Source organism: Pogoniulus pusillus, chromosome 17, assembly GCF_015220805.1.
Source record: "Pogoniulus pusillus isolate bPogPus1 chromosome 17, bPogPus1.pri, whole genome shotgun sequence".
NCBI classification, from domain to species: domain Eukaryota; kingdom Metazoa; phylum Chordata; class Aves; order Piciformes; family Lybiidae; genus Pogoniulus; species Pogoniulus pusillus.
In genome coordinates this window covers 24480978-24501439 of record NC_087280.1, presented here as the reverse complement: position 1 = coordinate 24501439, position 20462 = coordinate 24480978, and the positions used below count along the sequence as shown (strand labels likewise).

The window sequence follows — 20462 nt, the reverse complement described above, 5'->3', positions numbered from 1 at the left end:
TGACAAGGAAGGGCCATTTTCACTGGAGACTTACTGACAGCCCCCAACAGGGACCACTTACAGGCCTGCAGATCTGCTAAGGAGTCTGTGGAGGGAGGTTGTGGCAGCGTTCAACACTAAAACCCACTGATCTCAAACCCCAGCAGCAGACATCTCAACAGAGGAGGTGTCTCCAGAACCAGTCTCTCACCTGCCTTCAATTGCTGTCTGTCAGATGGTGGATCCCACTCCCACTGCTGCACTTCTCAGCGACAGGATCACACAGGCAGACACTGAGCAGGCTGTGGATCCACAACTCTTTCACTGCAGGTTTGCCCCCAGCTTAAGGGCACTGACACAAACGACCAACTCCTGCATGAGTGACAGGCTGCACAAGGAGCACAGAAAGCTCCTGAGGGTCAGTGCAGCAGGTGCAGAAGTTCTGGGAACTGCAGTGTCTGAAAGCTGCAGGTGGGAATCAGAAGAGAAGTAATGTCAGGCCCCACCTGCAGTCCTGTGTGCAGTTCTGGACCCTCCAACACAAGCAGGACATGAAACTGTTGGAGCCAGTCCAGAGGAGGGCCACAAAAATGATCAGAGGGCTGCAGCAGCTCTATGAGGACAGGCTGAGAGAGTTGGGGCTCTGCAGCCTGGAGAAGGCTTGGAGAAGACCTTGGAGTGGCCTTCCAGTATCTGAAGTGGGCTACAGGAAGGCTGGGGAGGGACTACTGATGAGGTCTGGTAATGACAGGAGAAGGAGGAATAGGTTTGAGCTGGCAGAGGGGAGATTGAAACTGGATGTTAAGAAAGGGTCATTTGCAGTGAGGGTGGTGAGACACTGGCACAGGTTGAGGGTGGTGAGACACTGGCACAGGTTGAGGGTGGTGAGACACTGGCACAGGTTGAGGGTGGTGAGACACTGGCACAGGTTGCCTAGGGAGGTTGTGATCACATTCGGTGCTTCTGTGCTCCACAATCTCCCTGGATGTGTTCAAGACCACCTGGCAGGGGGCTGGAACTGGCTGATCCTCGAGGTCTCTTCCAGCCTAAACCATTCTGTGACACTGTGAATGAACACAAAGGACTCAGCAGAGGCAGGACAAGAACCCAGCGAGAGGAGCCCAACCGGCACACAGCAGCAACAGGCAGAAGGGCTCCCATGGTTTTTTTTTCCCCCAATTTTATTTAATCAAAGTTAAGACATGGATAAACATAAATACAGCACAGAACTTCGGATCATTCTTCATATTTGTGTACAGACAGACTGATGGATGTAACCCCAAGGAAACCTGCAGTCAGTGAAGTGCATACAGCCTGCCCCCCACGCACACAGACACACACACGCACGAACCAACCCACCCCGAGGGCAAATAAAAACCCAAACCAAACCCAAGTCCACGCAGACAGACCTCAGCACACACTCTCATTACAAATGATTCATACATAAATAGGTAGAGGGTGCAAACAAGCTAATATGCCAACAGGTATAACCCCTCATTAATGGGGAAACGAAAAACAAACCAAGGGAAGCAGCCATAATGATTAAAATACATTCAGTTACTGATAACTAGTTGTGCCATACAAGGCATTATCAAAACAAAAAAACAAACCAAAACAACCCCCAAAACAAACCAAAAAGGAAGTTGTGCTGCAGAGGAAAGCTATATACACCAGGAAAATGAACTGCAAAAGGTAATGCATGCACGCTGGAGGCTGGGAGAGCACAGCCCCCGCGACGCTCTCTCCACGTTGGTTATAAAAGCCCTCTGCACTCCACTAGGATTAAAATCATCTTTAAAGGATAATACTTGTAAAGTTTTACTGAAGTCTTCAGCCACAGAAAACTGCAATGAAGAGGAAAAGGTTCAGTCTCATGTTCAAAACAGAAACAAACAAAAACAACCAAACCAAAAAAACAACCAAACCCAAAACCCCCAAAAATCTATTCATCTGCTGACATGCATGATTAAAGGTCTAGGCAAGGACACTGCGCTACGCTCCCGGTGACTAAGGAAAGAAAGCTCAAGTCAATTCAATCTGCAGACGGGCAGAGGACTCTCGTGTTCCAGCAGAAGCAGCAGTTCAGATCTTCTGGATCTTCTCCCCAACGACTACAGGATTCTCTTTTCTGATCTTCTCAGCAGCATCAGCTTTGTAGTTGTAGGAGCAGCTGTGCACGTCTGAGTAGCGGTGCATGCCGCAGAACACATTCCCGCAGCGGCACTCAAAGCCTGCGGGGACAAACAGCAGCACTGCTCAGGCACTGCCCTGCCTGCACAGCCTGGGCTCTGCACTCACCAGCAAGCCAGCCTGGGCACCTGTGCCAACCAGCCAAGGGGCCTCTGCTGCAGAAGGCACAACCATCGCAGGGAGCCCCTTCTGAAGTGGCTACGGGAAGGCCTGGCTTGCCCATTCCTACCACACCACACTCTGGAGATCTCTCCTCCTTGGGTTATGCCTTCACCCCACACAACCCAGTTTTTCTCAGGCCCTCTTGCTCAACCAGTGCAAAGCTGATTGGGGAACAGCAGCCAACTGTCATCCAATTCCTCAGCTGAGCAGACTTCCAAAAGGGAAGTGTTTCAAATTGTGAGCCTCACTTAAGGACAGGAAGTTGAGTAACAAAATGATTCATGACTGACTGCCTCTAAGGGACGTCCAGTGACAGGGCAAGGGACAGGGGTGCAAGCTGGAGCAGGGGGGAACAGAGGCTGTGGAGCCTCCTTTGGAGAGCTTCCAAACTCACCTGGATGCATTCCTGCCCTGGGTGACCCTGCTCTGGCAGGGGGGTTGGATTGGATGATCTTCTGAGGTCCCTCCCAACCCCTAGCACTCTGTGACTAACTGTAGGAAGCGACAGGCAAAGGCACCTTTGGCCAAGTTTGATTTCAAATCAGCAGCCCAGATGACCATGCCCCATTTCCTTAGGGCCTGGCAAAAGGCCCAAGGCAAGTCTGAGAGCAGTGACATGAGTGCTCCTTACCAGTCAGCCCAACCTTCTTCCTGCACATGAAGCAACGATTCTTCTTCTGTTTGGGTTTGTCAAGCGACTTCTCCTGCTCCTCAGCTGTAGGCTCTGCATGCTCTGACACTGAAGCTGCCGTTAAAAGAGGTGAATAAGAACAGTGAAACCGAGTCAGTCCCTCTCCCCTTCCTCCCTCTGAGGCACATGATCATCTTAAAGCTCCTGTGGTAAATTTAGGTTCTGGGCTTAACCATTTTGCTGTAGCTTTCACATCTGAAGTACAACAGACTCAGGGTACAGGAACTTCCTTCTGGACACCCATAAGGAGAGAGTTCACTGCATGCTTGATGCTCACAAGACAGAAACACCATCAAGAAACAGAAGAATTAGGAATTAGCTGCAAGGGCAGCTGACAGCTCTGGGAAGAGAATGCACACTCAGGTGTTTCCCCATCAGGGTAACCAACATCTGCTTGTGAAAAGCACTGACATTAGGATCAGAGCAGTGAAACTCTCCCTTTCCAATACTGAGCCAGCACTGTTTTTGCTGAAGGCTGCAGTAAAAGGCCACACAACTGCAGCATTTCAGAGCAGTAAGACTGCTGCTGTAGCACACCTGGAAAGAGCCCTCAGAGGGGCCCCTCGGCTCAAGGCAGGCTTCCAGGGCAGAATGACACCATGCTGAGACCCGGAAGGGAGCAGGGAAATACCACATCTCAAACGCTTTTGCTAACACAGCTTTCAGCTACCTCAGAGCTCTCTCTTCTGCAGGAGCCTGGCTCCAGGTGGTGTGGGAGAATACCCACGAGTCATAGGAGTATTTGCCTGACCCAGGTGAGAATGGAAACTGGCTCCTTTTCCCCAGCTATGTGCACATTCCTCACATTACAAAACAGAAAGAGAAACCAAAAAGTCCAACTTCAGGGAGGGCTAAGAGCCAATTTCTGCCTAGCAGCCACTGTTAGATCTCCAGTGAGGGAAACACACAGAGCTAGGAGTACCTGCAGCAAAACAAGCTGCAGCTGGGAGAAGTGTCAATGGCAGCAGAGCTTGGGCCAGCACTGCAGAGAGAAAACAGCAGCAAAGGCAGACCTCTGTCAGGGAAAGAGCTGCAGACATCTCTGTGCAGCTGGATGTTGTTAGGCAGAGGCTGTCATATGTGTGCCAGCGCTGTGCCAGTTGACAGCCATCATGCATGCCAGTTCTGGTGTGGCTTTGGCCCATGCTGGCACTTTCCACTCTTGCAGTGCATCAGAGAATGGTTTGGGTTGGAAAGGACTTCCAAAGGGCATCCAGTCCAACCGCCCTGCAGTCAGCAAGGACATCCTCTGCTAGATCAGGCAGCTCAGAGCCCCATCAAGCCTGACCTTGAATACCTCCAGTGCTGGAGACTCCACCTCCCTGGGCAGCCTATTCCAGTGTTCATAGTACAGAACTTCTTCCCAATGTCATAGAATGGTTGATGTTGGAAGGGACCTCAAGCATCAGCCAGTTCCAATCCCCTGCCGTAGGCAGGGCCACCTCCCACTAGAACAGGTCACACAAGGCCTCATCCAACCTGGACTTGAACACCCCCAGGGAGGTTGTGGAGCACAGAAACACAGAATGTGATTGAAGATCACATTTGGTGCTTCTGTGCTCCACAACTTCCCTGGGCAACCTGTGCCAGTGTCTCACCACCCTCACTGCAAAGAACCCTTTCCTAACATCCAGTTTCAATCTCCAAACAAACCCACAAACCCCACCACAACCAACCCCCCAACATCCAGCAGCTTTAAATGGCTGCTGAAGGGCACATTTCTGACCCACAGCATCCAAGTACTTCCACAAATCAAAAGCAGTGAAGACTAAAAGATGAGGCAAGTGTTGGAAGCAGCAAGACTTCCTCCCGTGGATTCTGCAGTGCTGTACAGCACAGCCACTGCAGCATTCCTGACTGCATAAGAGAGCTGCATGCTGTGAGGCAGTGCTGAGCAGTGACTGTTCTCAGCTTTGCATTTGCTGTTGTGACTCAAATGCAGTTACCTCCAGACAAGTTCTACTGAAGCCTCCCAGCCAAGTGCAGGGTAAAGTGGCCGTGTTCTCTGCAGCCAAGCCTAAGACATCACAGGATCACAGGATATTAGGGGCTGGAAGGGACCCAAGGAGATCGAGTCCAAGTGGCTCTCACATTGGAAAGGTTTAACAATATTTAAGGGCTGCTGCTCACTGTAGAGCCGAGTGGAAGACTCTGCAGCTGCTGCTGCCGCTACAAGTCACTTTGCATCTACCGTAGTAACCTCAAGTTGCTCTTGCAAGGAAGACAGCAATTGGACCCCAAGTCCTCTGTGACAGCAACAAAGCCTTAAGCCACCTTTGGATGACAAGGTGCTAGGGTTCAGTGCTCTGTCTCCATGCCAGCTGTGACCAAGGCAATAAAAAGGCAGGCACAATGCAATGTCACCCACTCTGGAGACCGCAGGAAACAGGTTGCAGCCACTCCCAGCTGCTGTACTTTGTTTAGATCCCAGGCCACTGCTTTCCTCTAAGTGATTCCCTCCCTTCCCCCAGCTCTACCTTTAGCCAGAGAAGGAAAGCACTGGCAGCACAGGACAAGCTGCCAGCTCACCAGAAGGAATAAAGCTGAGTGCACTCATTTCTCTGCAGCTGACAAGCTGGGCTGGCTGCTGGAAGTTCTGTTTCCTAAAGCATGCTCTCAGCTGAGCAAAACAAGGAGAGCCTGGATTTCCTCCTAGGGCAGCAGCTTTTGCCACTGCCTTGCTTGTGCCAGACCTGCCTGAACTCCAGTGTGCTGCGACTGACCAGGAGAACAGCACCTGTGAGATGGAGCAAACTGCAGTGCCTGCACCCCTGCAGCCACACCATGCAACTGTGCTGCAGGGCTCCTGACACCTCCTCTGCTCTCGGCTGCCTATAGTGGATGCTTCACGTTTGTCACCTCCTCATTACTGGGCTGAGTTTCTTAAAGACAAAGGTTCCTCAGCCCCAGAAGGCAGTTGTGAGAAGCTGCACTCAGTGCATCTGAGCAAGCCTAGGGAGAACGGGTACTGCTGTGGAGGAATGAAAGGTGAAGCTAACCCTAAGAGTGCAGCAGGCTGCAGGCATCTGCCTCAATCACTGCTTTTAGTTTTGAACACTAGAGAGGCAGACAATACTAAATACCTTTGGTGCACAGACTTGTATTACACTCTTGACAGCAGCCTAAAACTCAAATTCAGGAGGTCCCTGAACCTTAGGCTGCACAACTTTAACAGCAACTCCAGGAAATCCACTCAGCATCCAGGGGAAGCTACTTTCTTTCCAAAGCAAAACACTCTAAAAGCAGCCTGCCATTTGCTGTGATTTTTAGTTAAGGGACAGCACAGGAGCACCTCCGCAGGAAATGAGGCTGACCCTGCCACTGAGTTATAAATAGGGACTGTAATTTAGAGCTGCAATTACAAAGTGATGGTGCTCTCAGCTCAGAGATCGCCATGGGACAGAGAGAAGGACACAGCTGAGTGCACCTGCGACAGGCTGATCCTTGTCATACACACTGTAAAATATGAGTAGGCTCCTGAAGCCAAGAACCCCATCTTACCTTCCCAGAGGGAGAAGTAAAGGTGGGGAATTAGAAGGGGACTAAGTTTACACAGCTGGGCAAAGCGAGCAGCTGGGAAAACCTTTCCACAGGCTCAGCTCACCTCACAGCACAAGCATCAAAGATTGTTTTTGATTAGGGCACTCTCTCCACCTTCCAGTGAAGAGACAGAGGAAGCTGCAAACCAAGGGTCTGCAGCTAAGCCAAACAAGATGCAAAGGTAAACAGTCAGAGCCAGGCACTGGACAGAAGATGGACAACCACAGCAGTGTGGCAAAAATACAAAGACAAGGCAGCAAGATCAGCTTACAGGAGCTGCCTTGATGTTCTCGGATATGCAACAGCCAGAGTGCAAACCTGCAGTGCCTGAACTGAGACGTTCTACTTCTGGGGGATCCAAAAAAGGATGTACTGTGTGGGAGCTGGGTTACAGCTGGCACATAGCACACTGTAGAATCAGGATGAAAGCAGAGCTATACCTGTGCTCCTTACACACAGCCTGCAAACCTCCCTCTGCTGTGCAAATACAGAGAGTTTAAGGCTGATAAACCTTCCCAGCACTTGCTCTTCTCTGGAGCTGGTCAGCATTAAAGGCATGCCTTCTGTGCACTGACAAAGCTGAGGCAGCACCAGCTCTAGCTCCAGAAAGCAAGCTAGAAGGCAGGAACTGTCTGTCTGGCATCTAACTTTTGAAGAGCAAACACGTTTCCAGATGGAGCACCTCAAGGGCTGGTACAAAAATGGTGTTAGTATTAAACCTTCCGAGTTTCACAGCTGCTGTGGGACTGGGGTGGCCTCGCTCAGCACAGGAGCTGAATAATGACTCCTCTACTGCCCCTAGAAAAGGGACAGCTCAGGTTTTCTAAGTATCTGAAGAGCATGACTTTGACACCAGAAGTACAAACCCACATATTTAGCATCTTAGGTGGAATTAGATGATGTATCTGTGGAAAAACCAAGCTCCTGTGGCTACAGTAGTCTAGAGAAACACAACCCACTGAAGCCTCAGCTATGCCAGTAGAAGTAAAACAGGACACTTCCTGACTTGCCTTTACACACCTTTTCTGATGTCTGTGCACTACAAGTCTGACTGAATTTTGGCTATGATCTGACTTTTATTTTGCCTTTGCCTAGGAAAGATTATTAGAAAGCTCTGCAAACCTGCCCAGGAAAAGAAACCCAAACTTTGCCTCGTACAAGCAGCAAGGACTTCAGTTCAAGTCACTCAGCTCTTTTCAAGCAGAGTTTGTGGTTTGGTAATTTTGTATTTGATGAAGTAAACTTCAGGGGGTCAAAATATGACCCCACTATGGTTCAGAGGAAAAGCTCTTTCCTAGGTGCTTCAAGCTTCTAGCAGACACTGTTCTCACAACAGCTGTCTCCTAACACCCCTCCCACCACAGATAGAGGCACAAACTGCTGCTACTCACTGCAAGTGACCACAGTGAGAAGCAGCAGACACTCACAGCCACTCACACTGGACAGCTGTGGCACAAACCCAGAAAAGCAGACTGGTTTATGGTGTGCATTCCCAAGCCCAATTATTACCTGTTATGGCAGGTACTGAAATCACCAGCTCAACATGAAAGGTTTCAGTTTAAGCCTTATCTTTTCTTAAAGGAAAGCTCAGCCTTATTGTGTTGTCTGGTTTCAGAGAATAGTTGGATTTCAGAATAAGGCATCTCTTGGGAAAAAAAGAATAATAGAGAACAGATAAAGTAATTCATAAGTTCTGTGTCTGAAAAGTAGGCACCAACCTTGCAACTCTTCTGTCTCAGGTACTGTTTTGTCCACAGCTGTGCTATCCGCTTGGGATGATGCTACAGATTCTGTTAGAAGGGACTGACTGGACACAGGGCTGGAAGGAATGGGGGAGAAGAGGGTGCAAGAGAAAAGTTACTGTATGTGGAGCACAGGCACATTCTATAAAGCATTCCTGAGGAAAAAACCCAAACCACTCTCCTATCAATATCTAGTCTGATGCATGTCAGAACTGCTCCCCCCGAGGGTGTCTGCAGCCACTTCAGACCATCAGTGTCTAAGAACCCTGTAAACCCATGTAGGAAGCTAAACGTTTTTGCATCCATACTGAAGGCAATCAACCACTTCACCTACAAGGAGGGAAAACACAACATTTTGGGGTGGCTTGGCATGCCATCCTCCAACAGGGAAGCAACAAGACAACATTCATGAAGCAAGGATTTTTCCACCCTAAGTCAGCAGGATAATTGCAGAGGAGCTGCCTCTGGTGTTCCAGTGATATGAACAGGAAAATTTCAGCATGGCAGTGTCTGCAGCAGGAAAATATCTGCAGTTGCACACACAGCCCTTCAGATTTTCAGTGTGAAGTGGTGTGGGCCAAAGTCCCCAGCCCTGGCAGCCACACCACTGAAGTCCCAGTGGAAGCCTCTGGGCACATCCAGGCTGCTCAGCCAGCAGCTCTGCTGTGCAACCAGACACTGGTGGAGCCCCAGGTGAGACATGACACTGCCCCATCGGTTTACACTCAAGAGATGCACTCTGGATCCAGGAAACTGGATTATCCAGCAGCTCAACCACCAGCAAAGCTCCACCAGCAGTCCATGACACAACCAGGACTTTGGGGGGTCACAATTTTAATTGCCTGGAATTGCAGGTGGGCCTGGAGCTGCAGGCTTGGGCATCTGCTACAGGGCACTGCTGCTTTACTGAACATTTCCTGCAAGTATCAAAACTGAGGCACTACCAGAGACTGAAGCTGAATTCCTTCTTTAAAAAGCAGACAGGTTTTTGAAGTGCAAGTCTGTGAGCAAGCATCCATTCACTTCTCCAGAAAGCAGTAATCAAAGCAGTGACCAGAGAGATGCTTTCTTCCCTCTTTTATGGCATTAGAAAGGTGGTGTGAGAAAAACCCAAGGCACTGTCAAGTTCACTTCTGAGCACTGACCTGGATGAATTGATTTGTTTTCTAAACACATACCAGGAGTTGTACCAGGGTAAGATGTCCCTTTCTTATCCCAATTAGAAAGCTCAGAAAGGAAAGCTCAGCTATAGTGACAGGCATGGCACCTCACACTGGTGCACAGACAGTTTCCAAGCCTGAGATAACACCTCCTATAAAAAGCTAAGGAGCAGAAGACAGTTTGAACATAATCAACCAGTGCTAACTGATGAAATCCCCCTCGGGCTGCATCTCACTACACTCTGGGTTTAAAAAGGAAAGCTGGAATGATTGTTACTGCAGGTCACCTGCCACAGTGTAACACTAACACTTCTCACTCCAAAAGCACTGAAGTCACTGCTGGTTGTGTCATCTGAAGTGAAATGCAGCCACTAAACAGGACCAAATTTGGCTTTCAGACATGGAGAGCACAGAATGGGTGATTTACACGAGAACATTGTGTCTCCTTCAACAAGCCAGTTGAACTTACTTGTTTAGGAAGAAGTCAGCTCAGTAGCACAACCTGTACTAAGATCCTGCCATCTCCCCTGTTGGCTCAGGTGCCAATGGTGGAGCAACCCAAGGCTTGCACTTCTAGCAGGCTCCATTTGTGAGCCAGGAGGGCACAGTATGGTCGTGGTGCAACAGCTTCTATGCCACGGACACTTGTGATGAGGACAGCAGACTCCATTTCTAGCTGTGATCAAAGTGGCTTTGCCTGTCCTGAGCCACTCATTGTTCCATCACCACTTTCAAGTTTCCTCAGTGGTGCTCCCAGCCAGAACCCCACTGTACCACAAACCCAGGTAAGAGCAGCGAGGGGGAAGGATCTGGAAGTCGGTGGTCAGATGCTAGTGCTTACCACAGAGTCACCATTTGTCCCCTGGCACTGCGGCAGCAAACGCCTGTGCAGAGCTGAACTGACAGAGCCCGAGCTGCCCAGGAGGTCTGCAGCAGACACCCCAGGTGTATGCCATCCGGGCACACCTTCGGGACTGCCTTGCACCTACCAGTTTAACGCAGCATCTTGCTTTCACCTGAGCTCAGCGCCCAGCCCTGTCTCGTAACAAAATCCTCCCATTTCTAAGCTGTAAAGAGCTCTCCTTTGGTGCAGATTGTGGATTCAGAAGCCGAGCCAGACAAAGCTCTGTAGAACAGCATGAAGCTGGCAATGCTCCTATTTGAGGCTAAACTCCAAAGACAAATTTGCATTTGAATGCAAGATGTAGCTGACAGATCAGCTACTACTAACTGCCAGATCCCGAGCTTTCAAGTGAGCTGTTAGTCCTTACCTTTGCCTAAGCGGGTCCTAACATTTCAATCCCAGATGTCAGCGCACCACACACCAAGGCTGGGCTTGCACAGCCTTGGTACACGCTTTAACCCAAGAAGGCAGCACAACAACGAGCAGCTTACCTTGGCTGCATAGATGGAGTCGATGTAGAATCTAAAGGTGACTGAGTTTCCTGGGTGCTGCCTTCTGTGCACTGAACTGGTAAGGATTCAGTTATACTAGTGACAGAAGTTGCTGGAAGGAAAACACTCATGTCAGTGTGTTCTGCTGCTCCCTGGGATCACAAAAGCCAACAATGCAATTATTCTCTGACCCCCGTGACACCAGCCAGGAAAGTAATTGACTCTGTTGAGATCATAATGAAAGGTAATTTTACAGACATTAATTGTTTGGCCATATTCTGGTCATATTCAAGCCCCAGGACCCCAGAAATTACACAAGATTTTGAAGCTGAAGCTGTGAAACAGTTCCTATTTTTGGTTAATTAAAGCATCTACAAACATCAGCATCAACTGCAGCATTCCGATACAATGATCCTAGAATGGCTCAGGTTGGAAGGGAGCTCAGAGCTCAGCTGCTCCAACCTCCCCACCGTGATCAGGGACACCTCTCAGCTACACTCAGCTGCTCAAGGCCTCATCCAGCCTGGCCTGCAACACCCTCAAGCAGGGGGCAGCCACAGCCTCCCTGGGCAGCCTGTGCCAGAGTCTCATCACGCTCCTGCTGAACAACTTCTTCCTCAGCTCCAGTCTAACCCTGCTCTGCCTCAGCTTCAAACCATTCCCCATCTTGGCCGGTCTCTAGACATCCTCTGCAGCTTTCCTGCAGGAACCCTTCAGGCACTGGCAGGCAGCTCTGAGGTCCTGCTGCAGCCTTCTCTTCTCCAGGTTGCACCCCCCAGCTGCCTTAGCCTGTGCTCACAGCAGAGCTGCTCCAGCCCTTGGAGCATCTTTGTGGCCTCCTCTGGCCTCACCCCAGCAGCTCTGTGTCCTTCTGCTGGAGACACCAGCACCGGAGGCATGACTGGAGGTGAGGTCTGAGCACAGCCAAGGGGCACAATCCTCTCTCTTGCCCTGCTGCCCACACTCCTCTGGCTGCAGCCTAGCACACAGCTGCCTGCTGGGCTGCATGAGGGCACTGCTGGCTCCTGAGGAGCTGCTCCACACCCAACACTCCTAAGTCTGTCTTCAGAGTTACTCCTGACCCACTCTGCATCCTGCCTGGATTTGTGCCTGGGGTTGTCGTGGCCAAGATGCTGTCTGCTGTGCCGTGCCGCCTGGTGCGGCCAGCAGTGTCAGCACTACTTACCCGGAGGGCTAATTCTACCGTTGCTGTTCTGCCGCTGCAGATGCTCTTTGTAGCAGACCGAGCACATGCCGTTGGTGCGGGGATTGCCGTAGAAGCCACAGCCAGTGGAGCACAGCATGGGCACCTGGCTGCGGTTGGTTTCTTGAGCCATTCTCCCTTCTGCTACGGACCTGAAATCCAAGCACACAACCCAGCATTCAGCGGCCTGAGAAAACGCCTTCATGGCTGACATTTCACAACCACAAGCTCTGCATGACCTACACATCCAGACCCCCCCAGCACCACCACTTCACGGCAAATAAACAGCCTGCAAAGAAGAGTCGCTTAAGAAAATATTCACAGCATGGCTCACTTTGGAAGGGAGCTCAGAGCTCAGCTGCCTCAACCTCCCCACCGTGCCCAGGGACACCTCTCAGCTGCACTCAGCTGCTCAAGACCTCATCCAGCCTGGCCTGCAGCACTCCCAGGCAGGAGGCAGCCACAGCCTCCCTGGGCAGCTGTGCCAGACTCTCACCACCCTCACACTCAACAACTTCTTCCTCAGCTCCACACCATTCCTCCTTGGCCTGTCTCTAGACACCCTCAGCACAAGTCCCTCTGAGGCCTTCCTGCAGGATCCCTTCAGGCACTGGCAGATAGCTCTGAGGTCCCCCTAGAGACTTCTCTTCTCCAGGCTGCACCCCCTCAGCTCCCTCAGCCTATGCTCACAGCAGAGCTGCTCCAGCCCTTGGAGCATCTTTGTGGCCTACTCTGGTCCCACTCCAACAGCTTTGTGTCCTTCTTGTGCTGGGGACACCAGAAGTGGAGGCAGGACTGGCAGTGTTATTGCTTCTAGTAGCAAGTTAAGGGGAGGCAGGGCAGGTGGACTCCTATGCTGAACTCTTCTTGAAACTTGAAGCCTTGATCAGTGAAGAAGAGTTCTGCAATTGAAACCAAGCAGGGTAACAGAAGCTTACTGCATAATGATTGTCATTAGCAGCAGTCACATGAACTCATGTCACTGGTTAGTCACTGCCTCACTCTTACAGGACAACACAACCTCCTACCACAAACCCCGCACCGGGATGTCAAACACGGAAAGCTCTCAGCCTTCCAGTCACCAATACTGGGCAGGATATTATGTGTCTAGGCACCAATCTCGTGTGAAAATACACCAGAAGTGACTAGACAGCCATCAAGGCAGCTCCTGTGGCATCCTTAGTTTGAGTCCTCACAAACCCTGCACCGTTTGCATTTCGTATCCCTGGCTTCTAAAGATCTATAAACCTTAGTGCAAAAACCCCAACGAGTTACCATTTTCAGTGTCCTGAGCTTCCTAACTGTTCTCAAATGGCCCAACCTGTTAGTCAGCTGTTGATATCTGTCACTCAGATGAAATCAGTTTTCCATTTTTCGCCCCTCTGGAAACAGGTTCTTGCCCCTTCTGTGGTATCAGTTTGGAAGGAACACCTGTTTCTCATTAAGAAACTGAATTAAGGTATTGATTATTTCCTTCAGGATCAACTGGGCTCTAGCATTCCACACTGCTGATTCAAAAGCAGGCTGAGGCACAGATAACTTTACCTGCTGCAAGCTGAATCAAAGATAAGCAATATTACTGACAAAATCCTAATAAAAATCATCCTTCACTTAAAATCTCTACATCTCTCAATAGCAAAGAAAGTCCAGGAGGGAAGAGGCTTCAGGATATTGAACACTCTGCCAATTGCCAAGTTATAAAACTAGATTAAACCAGAGTCAGAAGTACAGCAGGGTGAAGAGATTTGATTTTACATAAGGTGCACTGGCAGCCAGACACAAACAAGCTCCCCAGTGGTTTGTTTTCAGACAGGTATCTTCATCTCCCTGATGCCCACTCGCACTGCACTGCGGGTTTGCTTCCCCAAAGAACACGCCGCTGACACCTCAGAAGCACTGCTAGCAGCAACACAAGCCACAGTCAAGCCCTGCTCAGAGCAAGAAGGGTCTCCGAGGATGAGAAACTGGTCAAGATACAAGAGGAGGAACGTATAGGAGCAAGAGACAAAACCTCTGATAGCATCTCGTTCAGCCTCAACCTGCAATTAAGCTTATTGCAGGCTGCTTGTGCTCCCCCACCCCACGCAGAAGCATTTGCTTTGGACACACAAAGCCCCCACTGACCTCAAGCAGCTCAGTGTGATTTTGCTGAAGTACTGTACTCGGGGCTGAAAGGGCACTGTCAGCCCCCAGACCGCCCTTTGGGGTGAGCCTGCAGGCTGCACGTGTAGGAATCCAGCTCTCCTGCTGGGCCCAGCTTCAGGAGTGCCAGTGGCCAGGAGCTGCCTGTGCTGTGGTGACTCCAAGACGAAACTGCATACAAGTCACTCTGGGCACAGAGCGCTGAAGAATGAGAGATGAATTAAAAAGCCTCACTTTGGACAGAGCAGGTGAAGGACTAACAGATGCCATGACACAGGTATCGATCCTTTGGGTGTGAGCACATTACAAGAGCCCTACCACGCTAACTTCCAAGCTTCAACACGCATGCCTGCCGCAGAGCTGGCACCAAGCAGCACACAGAGCTCAGCAGCAGGTCCTGCTCGCTCTTCCCACTGCCCAGCACCACCAGCGCTGAAGGCAGCAGGTGCTAAAGCGATCCCAGCACAACAACTTCCAACATGGGCACGCAAAAAACTGCTTCAACTCAATAAACAACTTGTGAAAGGTGTGCAAAGATGTCCAGAAGTAAAACAAGAAAAGCTGGACCGGGTTCCAGCTAAGCCAGTTCCCGAGTTCATTAACCAGCGGATCCTGCCACCAGCCAAAGCGTAAGCCACTGGCATGAGGCTCCAACACACTTAGATCTGCAAGGGGAAGTGCCAGGGATTCCTCTGAAGAGCTTTATTACAAGTCACAGGAAGTGGGAGATCCTTCATTGGTTGCTAATATTTGGAGGACAAAATGGAGAGGAGATAGGATCAAACTGATGCAATGCTATGAAGTCACATGAGAAAGGTCTCAACCAACACAACTGCTCGAAGCAGGCAATTCCCCACACCAGCTCCCGGGCTCGGTGCCACCAAAATGCCATCTGGGAAAGAATGCCAACCACCACCACAAAGTCTTCTGACAGCTCAGTGAGCTCCATCGGCTCACACACACTAAAACCCCCAGAACAGACCAACCAAACTAAACCAAGACATAAAAAAGCACAGCACAAGGGCAAAAACCTCTGGAACAGATGTGAGGGCCAGCAGGACCAGGAGGAACACCACACATCTGTGCTGGTTTGAGGCTAACTGGAATTATTTTAATGAGACACCAGATTATTGGCTGTGAAAAGCAAAATAAAGGTGATGTCTATTTTACTCACAGGCAAGCACAACCAGAATACAAACACAGATAAGGAAGTCTCCCCCAGGCTTCTGCTGTATTAACTGCTTCTGCCTGAGCCTGCACATAACCCAACTAATCGTTCTGCTTCTAAGCCTCCTTGCCAATTCTTCCAACCCACCTTGCACATAAGGCAGACTCTGGGATAAGGGCAGGGGATGGGAAAGAAGGTGGAAGGGTGGTTGGGAGCCCCTCCTGGGCACTCTGACTGCTGGGAGGGCTGTTGTGTTTTGTCTCTTTCTGTATACAGCTGTGATATTGTAACTACCTGCTTGTACACTGTGCTAAGCTGTGAGTACAAAGCTCCGCTCCTTAGCTCCCACCCGGCTCAGTCTAGTCTGGGTGAATTTGGGGGGGGGGGGGGGGGGGGGGGGCAGGTAACTCCAGAACCACTACAGCATTTCAGCAGCCTGCTGATCTCTAACAACCCTGATGCCACAGAACACCAAATCAATACAAGCAGCTCTTGCTCCCGAACCCCTCACACCCTCTCGGTGCCAGCACATGGCAGAAGTGATCAAACCCAGCAGATCACCCACCTCATCTTTTGCCAGTTAGCCTGAAGCCCCGCAGGTTTCCAAGCTTGTGCTTGCCCCGTGTGCTGTGACCCCCGTGGCACACTCCTCTCAGCAAGAGAGCAAGCCTGCAGCATCAGGAGAGCCCCAAGCTAAAAGGCAGCACTGGGGATACAGGAGAAGAGAGCCGAGCGCTGGAGGCTCCTGCCGCCGCCCTTCAGGCAAGCCCCTCCTGTACACACACACCACTGCCCAGGGGCAAGGGCCACGATGACACAGCACTGTGCCCAGAGACTTCAACCTGCTCTGGCAGCAGTCAAACAGCTGCAAGCAGAGCAGCTGGACTCTGTCCCCATCCCGGCAAACACCAGCAGCAAGAGATTGTTGAACAGATGTTGGGGGGGCAGGGAAACTCCTTTCATCCCAGTTCTTGGCTCAGCTTCAGGTTTTGTTTTTACCAAAACTGGCCATAATTTCTCATGCAGAGAGATCCACAGCATGGCTGAGCCCAGCCCTTACTTAAGCCAGCAACCGTGGGGCTGGCACTGACCCTGCAGCCTTGGAATCGATGTGGAAAGGGGGGGGCTTTCTGCCACAGCCCCAGCTGCGCACCCCCACCCTTTCCTCAGGCCAGATCAGCTCATCTGATGGAAAGATCAGGACTATGTGCTCTGGTAGACTCGAGAGCTTGCTGATTTGACAGAAGATCAACGCCAGAGCACAAAGGGACAAGGCTAAGTGCAGGACCCCACCCCGTGCTGAGCACCAAGCCTGCTGCAGAACACACCCTGTGCATCCCCCACCTGGTGCTTCAAAACTGCTCTCAGCTTGGCCCCAGTACAACAGCTGAAGCAACTTCCTAGCTGAAGCGACAGAAAGGTCTCAGGATCAGCATGGTTACAGCTATGACTCGCTCAGTCTGAGGAGTCACACATGGAGCTTGTAAAAGCTACTGCAAATACTCCTCGGCTCTACCTGTTCCCCCATTGCACTGTGCTTAGGCAAACGTTCCTAGGGTCATCCTGTTACACCGAATGCAGAATTGATTCACATTAAAGGGGAAAAAAAACCCCAAACAACAGAAAACACCCATACAAAACGCAAGCACACCGAAAACCCCACCCCAACAGACTCCGCGCTATTGTAAGCATGTTCCCTGCGCTGCAGTACAGTTGTACAACCAGGTGTAGGAGCACTTATGAGAAAGAAGCATCCTAGAGGGAAGGGCAAGAGCCTTAACCAAGGCCCCTGAATGCAATCCCAGCACATCCACTTCATGGAAGTTTATTCCATAAACAGCCTTTTTGTATGAATTAAGATTTGCTAAGCTTCACTTGAAATTCTCTCTGATCATTTTCTTTCTTCTTTCTTTCTTTCCCTCGGCAGAACGGTGGCACACAGCTCCACAGGCTAAGCCCTTCTTTTCCTACAGATCTGGTGCTTCAAGTGGACCCACTCCTCTTCATCCTGTCACACAGAGACAGCTTCACACCTCTGTAAGGCCTGCTTACTGCTGCTGTAGGTCCTGCCATTCCCCCCTCTCCAGAGCACATCCTCAGAGCAAGTTATTGTCTGTGCCAAGCAAAAAAAAAAAAATCACAACAGGTCACATAAAGGACACCCTCAATTAGAAAATGCACTGAGCTGAAGCAGCACTATGGCAGGGCACAAGGTCTGGACATCAGACTCTCTAGGAGCAGAGCTGCCTCTTGCACCACTCAGCAGTGTGGGTTAGATGGCTGTGTACATCCCCTCTCCACACAGCAGGCCTCACAACACTCTGGGTTTTTTCCCTCCTCCTCCTTTTAATTAAAATGTTTATATGCTACTAGTTTCAAATAACTGATTCCCTAGCTTTGCAGGCTTCAAAAGTTAATCAGTAAGATCAGAGAGTGCAGTGTTTAGCAGGATTAAACACACAAGGTTTAGGAATAATCTCTCCCCGCCTCCCCGCACAGAAGTCAGCCTTCTCTTCATCTGCCTGCCCCAAAGAAGCTCTCCCTTGAATTCTGGTTGTCCTCACTCTCCAAGCAGTGATAGGGAAAGTGAGCACATCCTCACATCCAGTGTCTTGGGTTCTGCAATTTGTAGCTGCTATGGGAAAGATCCTTCCAAACACTGAAGGTGAAACACAAGAGACTCCCTGAACAGAGTCCTGCTTCAGCTGCAGCACCAAACCTTGAATCTCAGCAATGCCAGTTTGGAAAACGCTTCTCCAAGAGAAGGCAGAGCATTTAGTGTAAGCTGTGCTCTTCACTGGCAGAAAGCAATGCACTGACAGGTTGCAGCTGGCACTCACCTCACAGGATCACTCTAATTTTTAACAAGTGATTAAAATATTCCCTCCTCCATCTTCATCACTTTGATAACGAAGCCGTTCAGCAGCTGTAAGCAGCACCAGTGCAAACGCTCATTTTCCCTTTGTGTTAGGGAAGCAAAGGAGGAACTGCAGAGATGGTCATTTGTGCTGCTTAAAACACACTAAGCTTGTCCCAGGCACTAATAAAAGCAGGACATGAGGTTGTGCAGATAGCACATTTCACTTCAGAGCCCACGCTGCTCTGGGTACCTGATACCACCCGTATCAGCACGAGCAAAGGCCTGCTGGTACAACACCCAAAGTGCATTCCTCTACAAGCTGAAAGCAAAGGGCACATGGAGCGCTGGTGAAGGTGGCTGCAGCAGTTCCCAAGGCACTGGCTGTGAGGGGGCACAGCACAGCACCAGTGGCAGGGGCACAGCTGCTCAGGTGTGCTGCTGGACGCAGGATGCTCCTTAGGGTGCAAAGCACCAGACTCACAAATTAACAGCAAGTTACAGAGGGGTCCCGTTTCCTTTTTACTCCACTGCTCTCTCCCAAAAGGCCCCAATTTGCATTCCCCGAGCAGTCATTTGTGGCCGCTTTAAGGCATTACCATGTCCCAGCGACTTGCTATGGAGCCAAGAACTGGCAGACCTGAATAGGGGCCTCAGTCATTACAGCTGAGCCCAGCTCGCCGGTTGCACTCAGACATGTCATTTCATCTCCAGCTCACCCTGCCTACAACACTACAGCTGCTCCAGATCTGCCGGCAGAGCTCCATGTGCAGTTACACTCTGACCCAGTTTCAGCAGAAGGCTCCGAGTCAGTAGTGAACATGGCTAAGGACCAGCTATGCAAGCAGCTCCGTAAGGGCAGTGACCTTTCTGTCCCTGTAGCAGGACGCACAGCTGCTGCAGTTTTCAAAGCACAGGAGTTGTGCAGCTTCCTCAGCACCGAGAGAACCCACGCGTCCCACAGCTCCCCGCAGGCCTCCAGCCTTCCTCCTGCTCACAAAGCACTTCTGAGCCTCAGTCTGAGCTGGGGAGTAGAATTCGTAACAGCCTCATATCGCAAGCAAACGACTCCAAGTGGTGACCAAAGGCTTACATAAGCCGTTCTCTCAGCTCCCTTGACAAGCCGTCCAACATCTCCTCCTGTTCCTGTCTATTCCTGTCGAACAGCTCTTTATTTGTTTCATGCACAGACACACTTCAGGCTGAACCCAAGCGCTTTCCTTAGACACTCCGAGGAGAAACTTTGCAGACATGGACGGAGTTACAGAAGTCTTTGCTTTGTGTCTGATTCCAAGAAGTCAGCAAGTTTAAGAATTAAGATTTCAGTAAAATCTGGACGCTGAAGAAAGCTCCTTTCTCTGTACACTGTAAATCCCAGATTTAAAGTGTCAGAAAGCCTGTGAAAGAATCACACTGGTGGCAAAAGCAACCACAGGTGCAAGAGAAAAGGCAGGCTCAGATATGGCAGATGGACAGGAGAGAGTTCAGGTCCTAGGGAGGACCATCAGCGACTTTCCTAACTAATTGGAGCCAGAATATTGTAGTTTCAATATGACATCACCACACAGCCCAGGAACACTTGGTACAGACAAAGCCTCCAGTGTTCCAGTGCTCATACTGCTAACTCCAGCTGTCTGCTCTTGTGCTCAAGGTTACCCAAGGAACAAGAGAACGTTTCACTACAGCCTCTTCACTCTTACTAGGCGAGCACAAAGACGCTTAGATTCTATCCTGGTATCAAGAAGATCACTGATCATTAGGATTCAGCTTTCTATGTTGTCTGCTTACACTATTAATAGATGTCACTTTGAAACTGTAATTACTACTTGTGGCCAAGCTCAGCCTTTGCAAAGCAGGGATTACCAGAACCAAAGATTAACTGCTGCAAAACAGGGTACCTTCAGAAACTCTCACCCGTCTCACACAAGCAGAAATTACTTGTGGTGAACACTTCAAGTCTCCAAACAAAACCCAGGAGCATAAACAAGCTCTCCTTGCTTCTTTTGCTTCTACTTCCCAACTCCAGCAGTCACCATAGTAAAGAAAGGGGCAGCTCCAAAAATATAACCTCTCTACTGAAGATTAACCCTGAACAAAGCAGAACCAGAGCAAAGGTAACAGGTACACTGTACTGGCTAATGGGAGGAACCACATTTTGTTTACATGAGATTTCAAAGTGGCAGAGGACAGACAAGAGCAGTTCCATGGAAGTGCTGAGATTCCAGAAAGTTG

At 50.2% G+C, this 20462-nt stretch overlaps 1 protein-coding gene across 3 annotated transcripts in view; it reads right to left on the bottom strand.

Moving 5' to 3' along the window:
* Window positions 1–1139: 1139 nt before the first annotated feature.
* Window positions 1140–20462, bottom strand: part of ZFAND6 (zinc finger AN1-type containing 6) — a 38612-nt gene continuing 19289 nt past the window's right edge. For all 3 annotated transcript variants that reach the window (XM_064158129.1, XM_064158130.1, XM_064158131.1), the window contains 5 exons: window positions 12046–12215; window positions 10860–10971; window positions 8281–8381; window positions 2963–3076; window positions 1140–2210 (listed from right to left, as the gene is read on the bottom strand). In XM_064158129.1, coding sequence (XP_064014199.1) covers window positions 2062–2210; window positions 2963–3076; window positions 8281–8381; window positions 10860–10971; window positions 12046–12196 — 627 coding nt within the window. In that variant the 5' untranslated portion in view covers window positions 12197–12215 and the 3' untranslated portion in view covers window positions 1140–2061. The remainder of the gene's footprint in view (window positions 2211–2962; window positions 3077–8280; window positions 8382–10859; window positions 10972–12045; window positions 12216–20462) is intronic.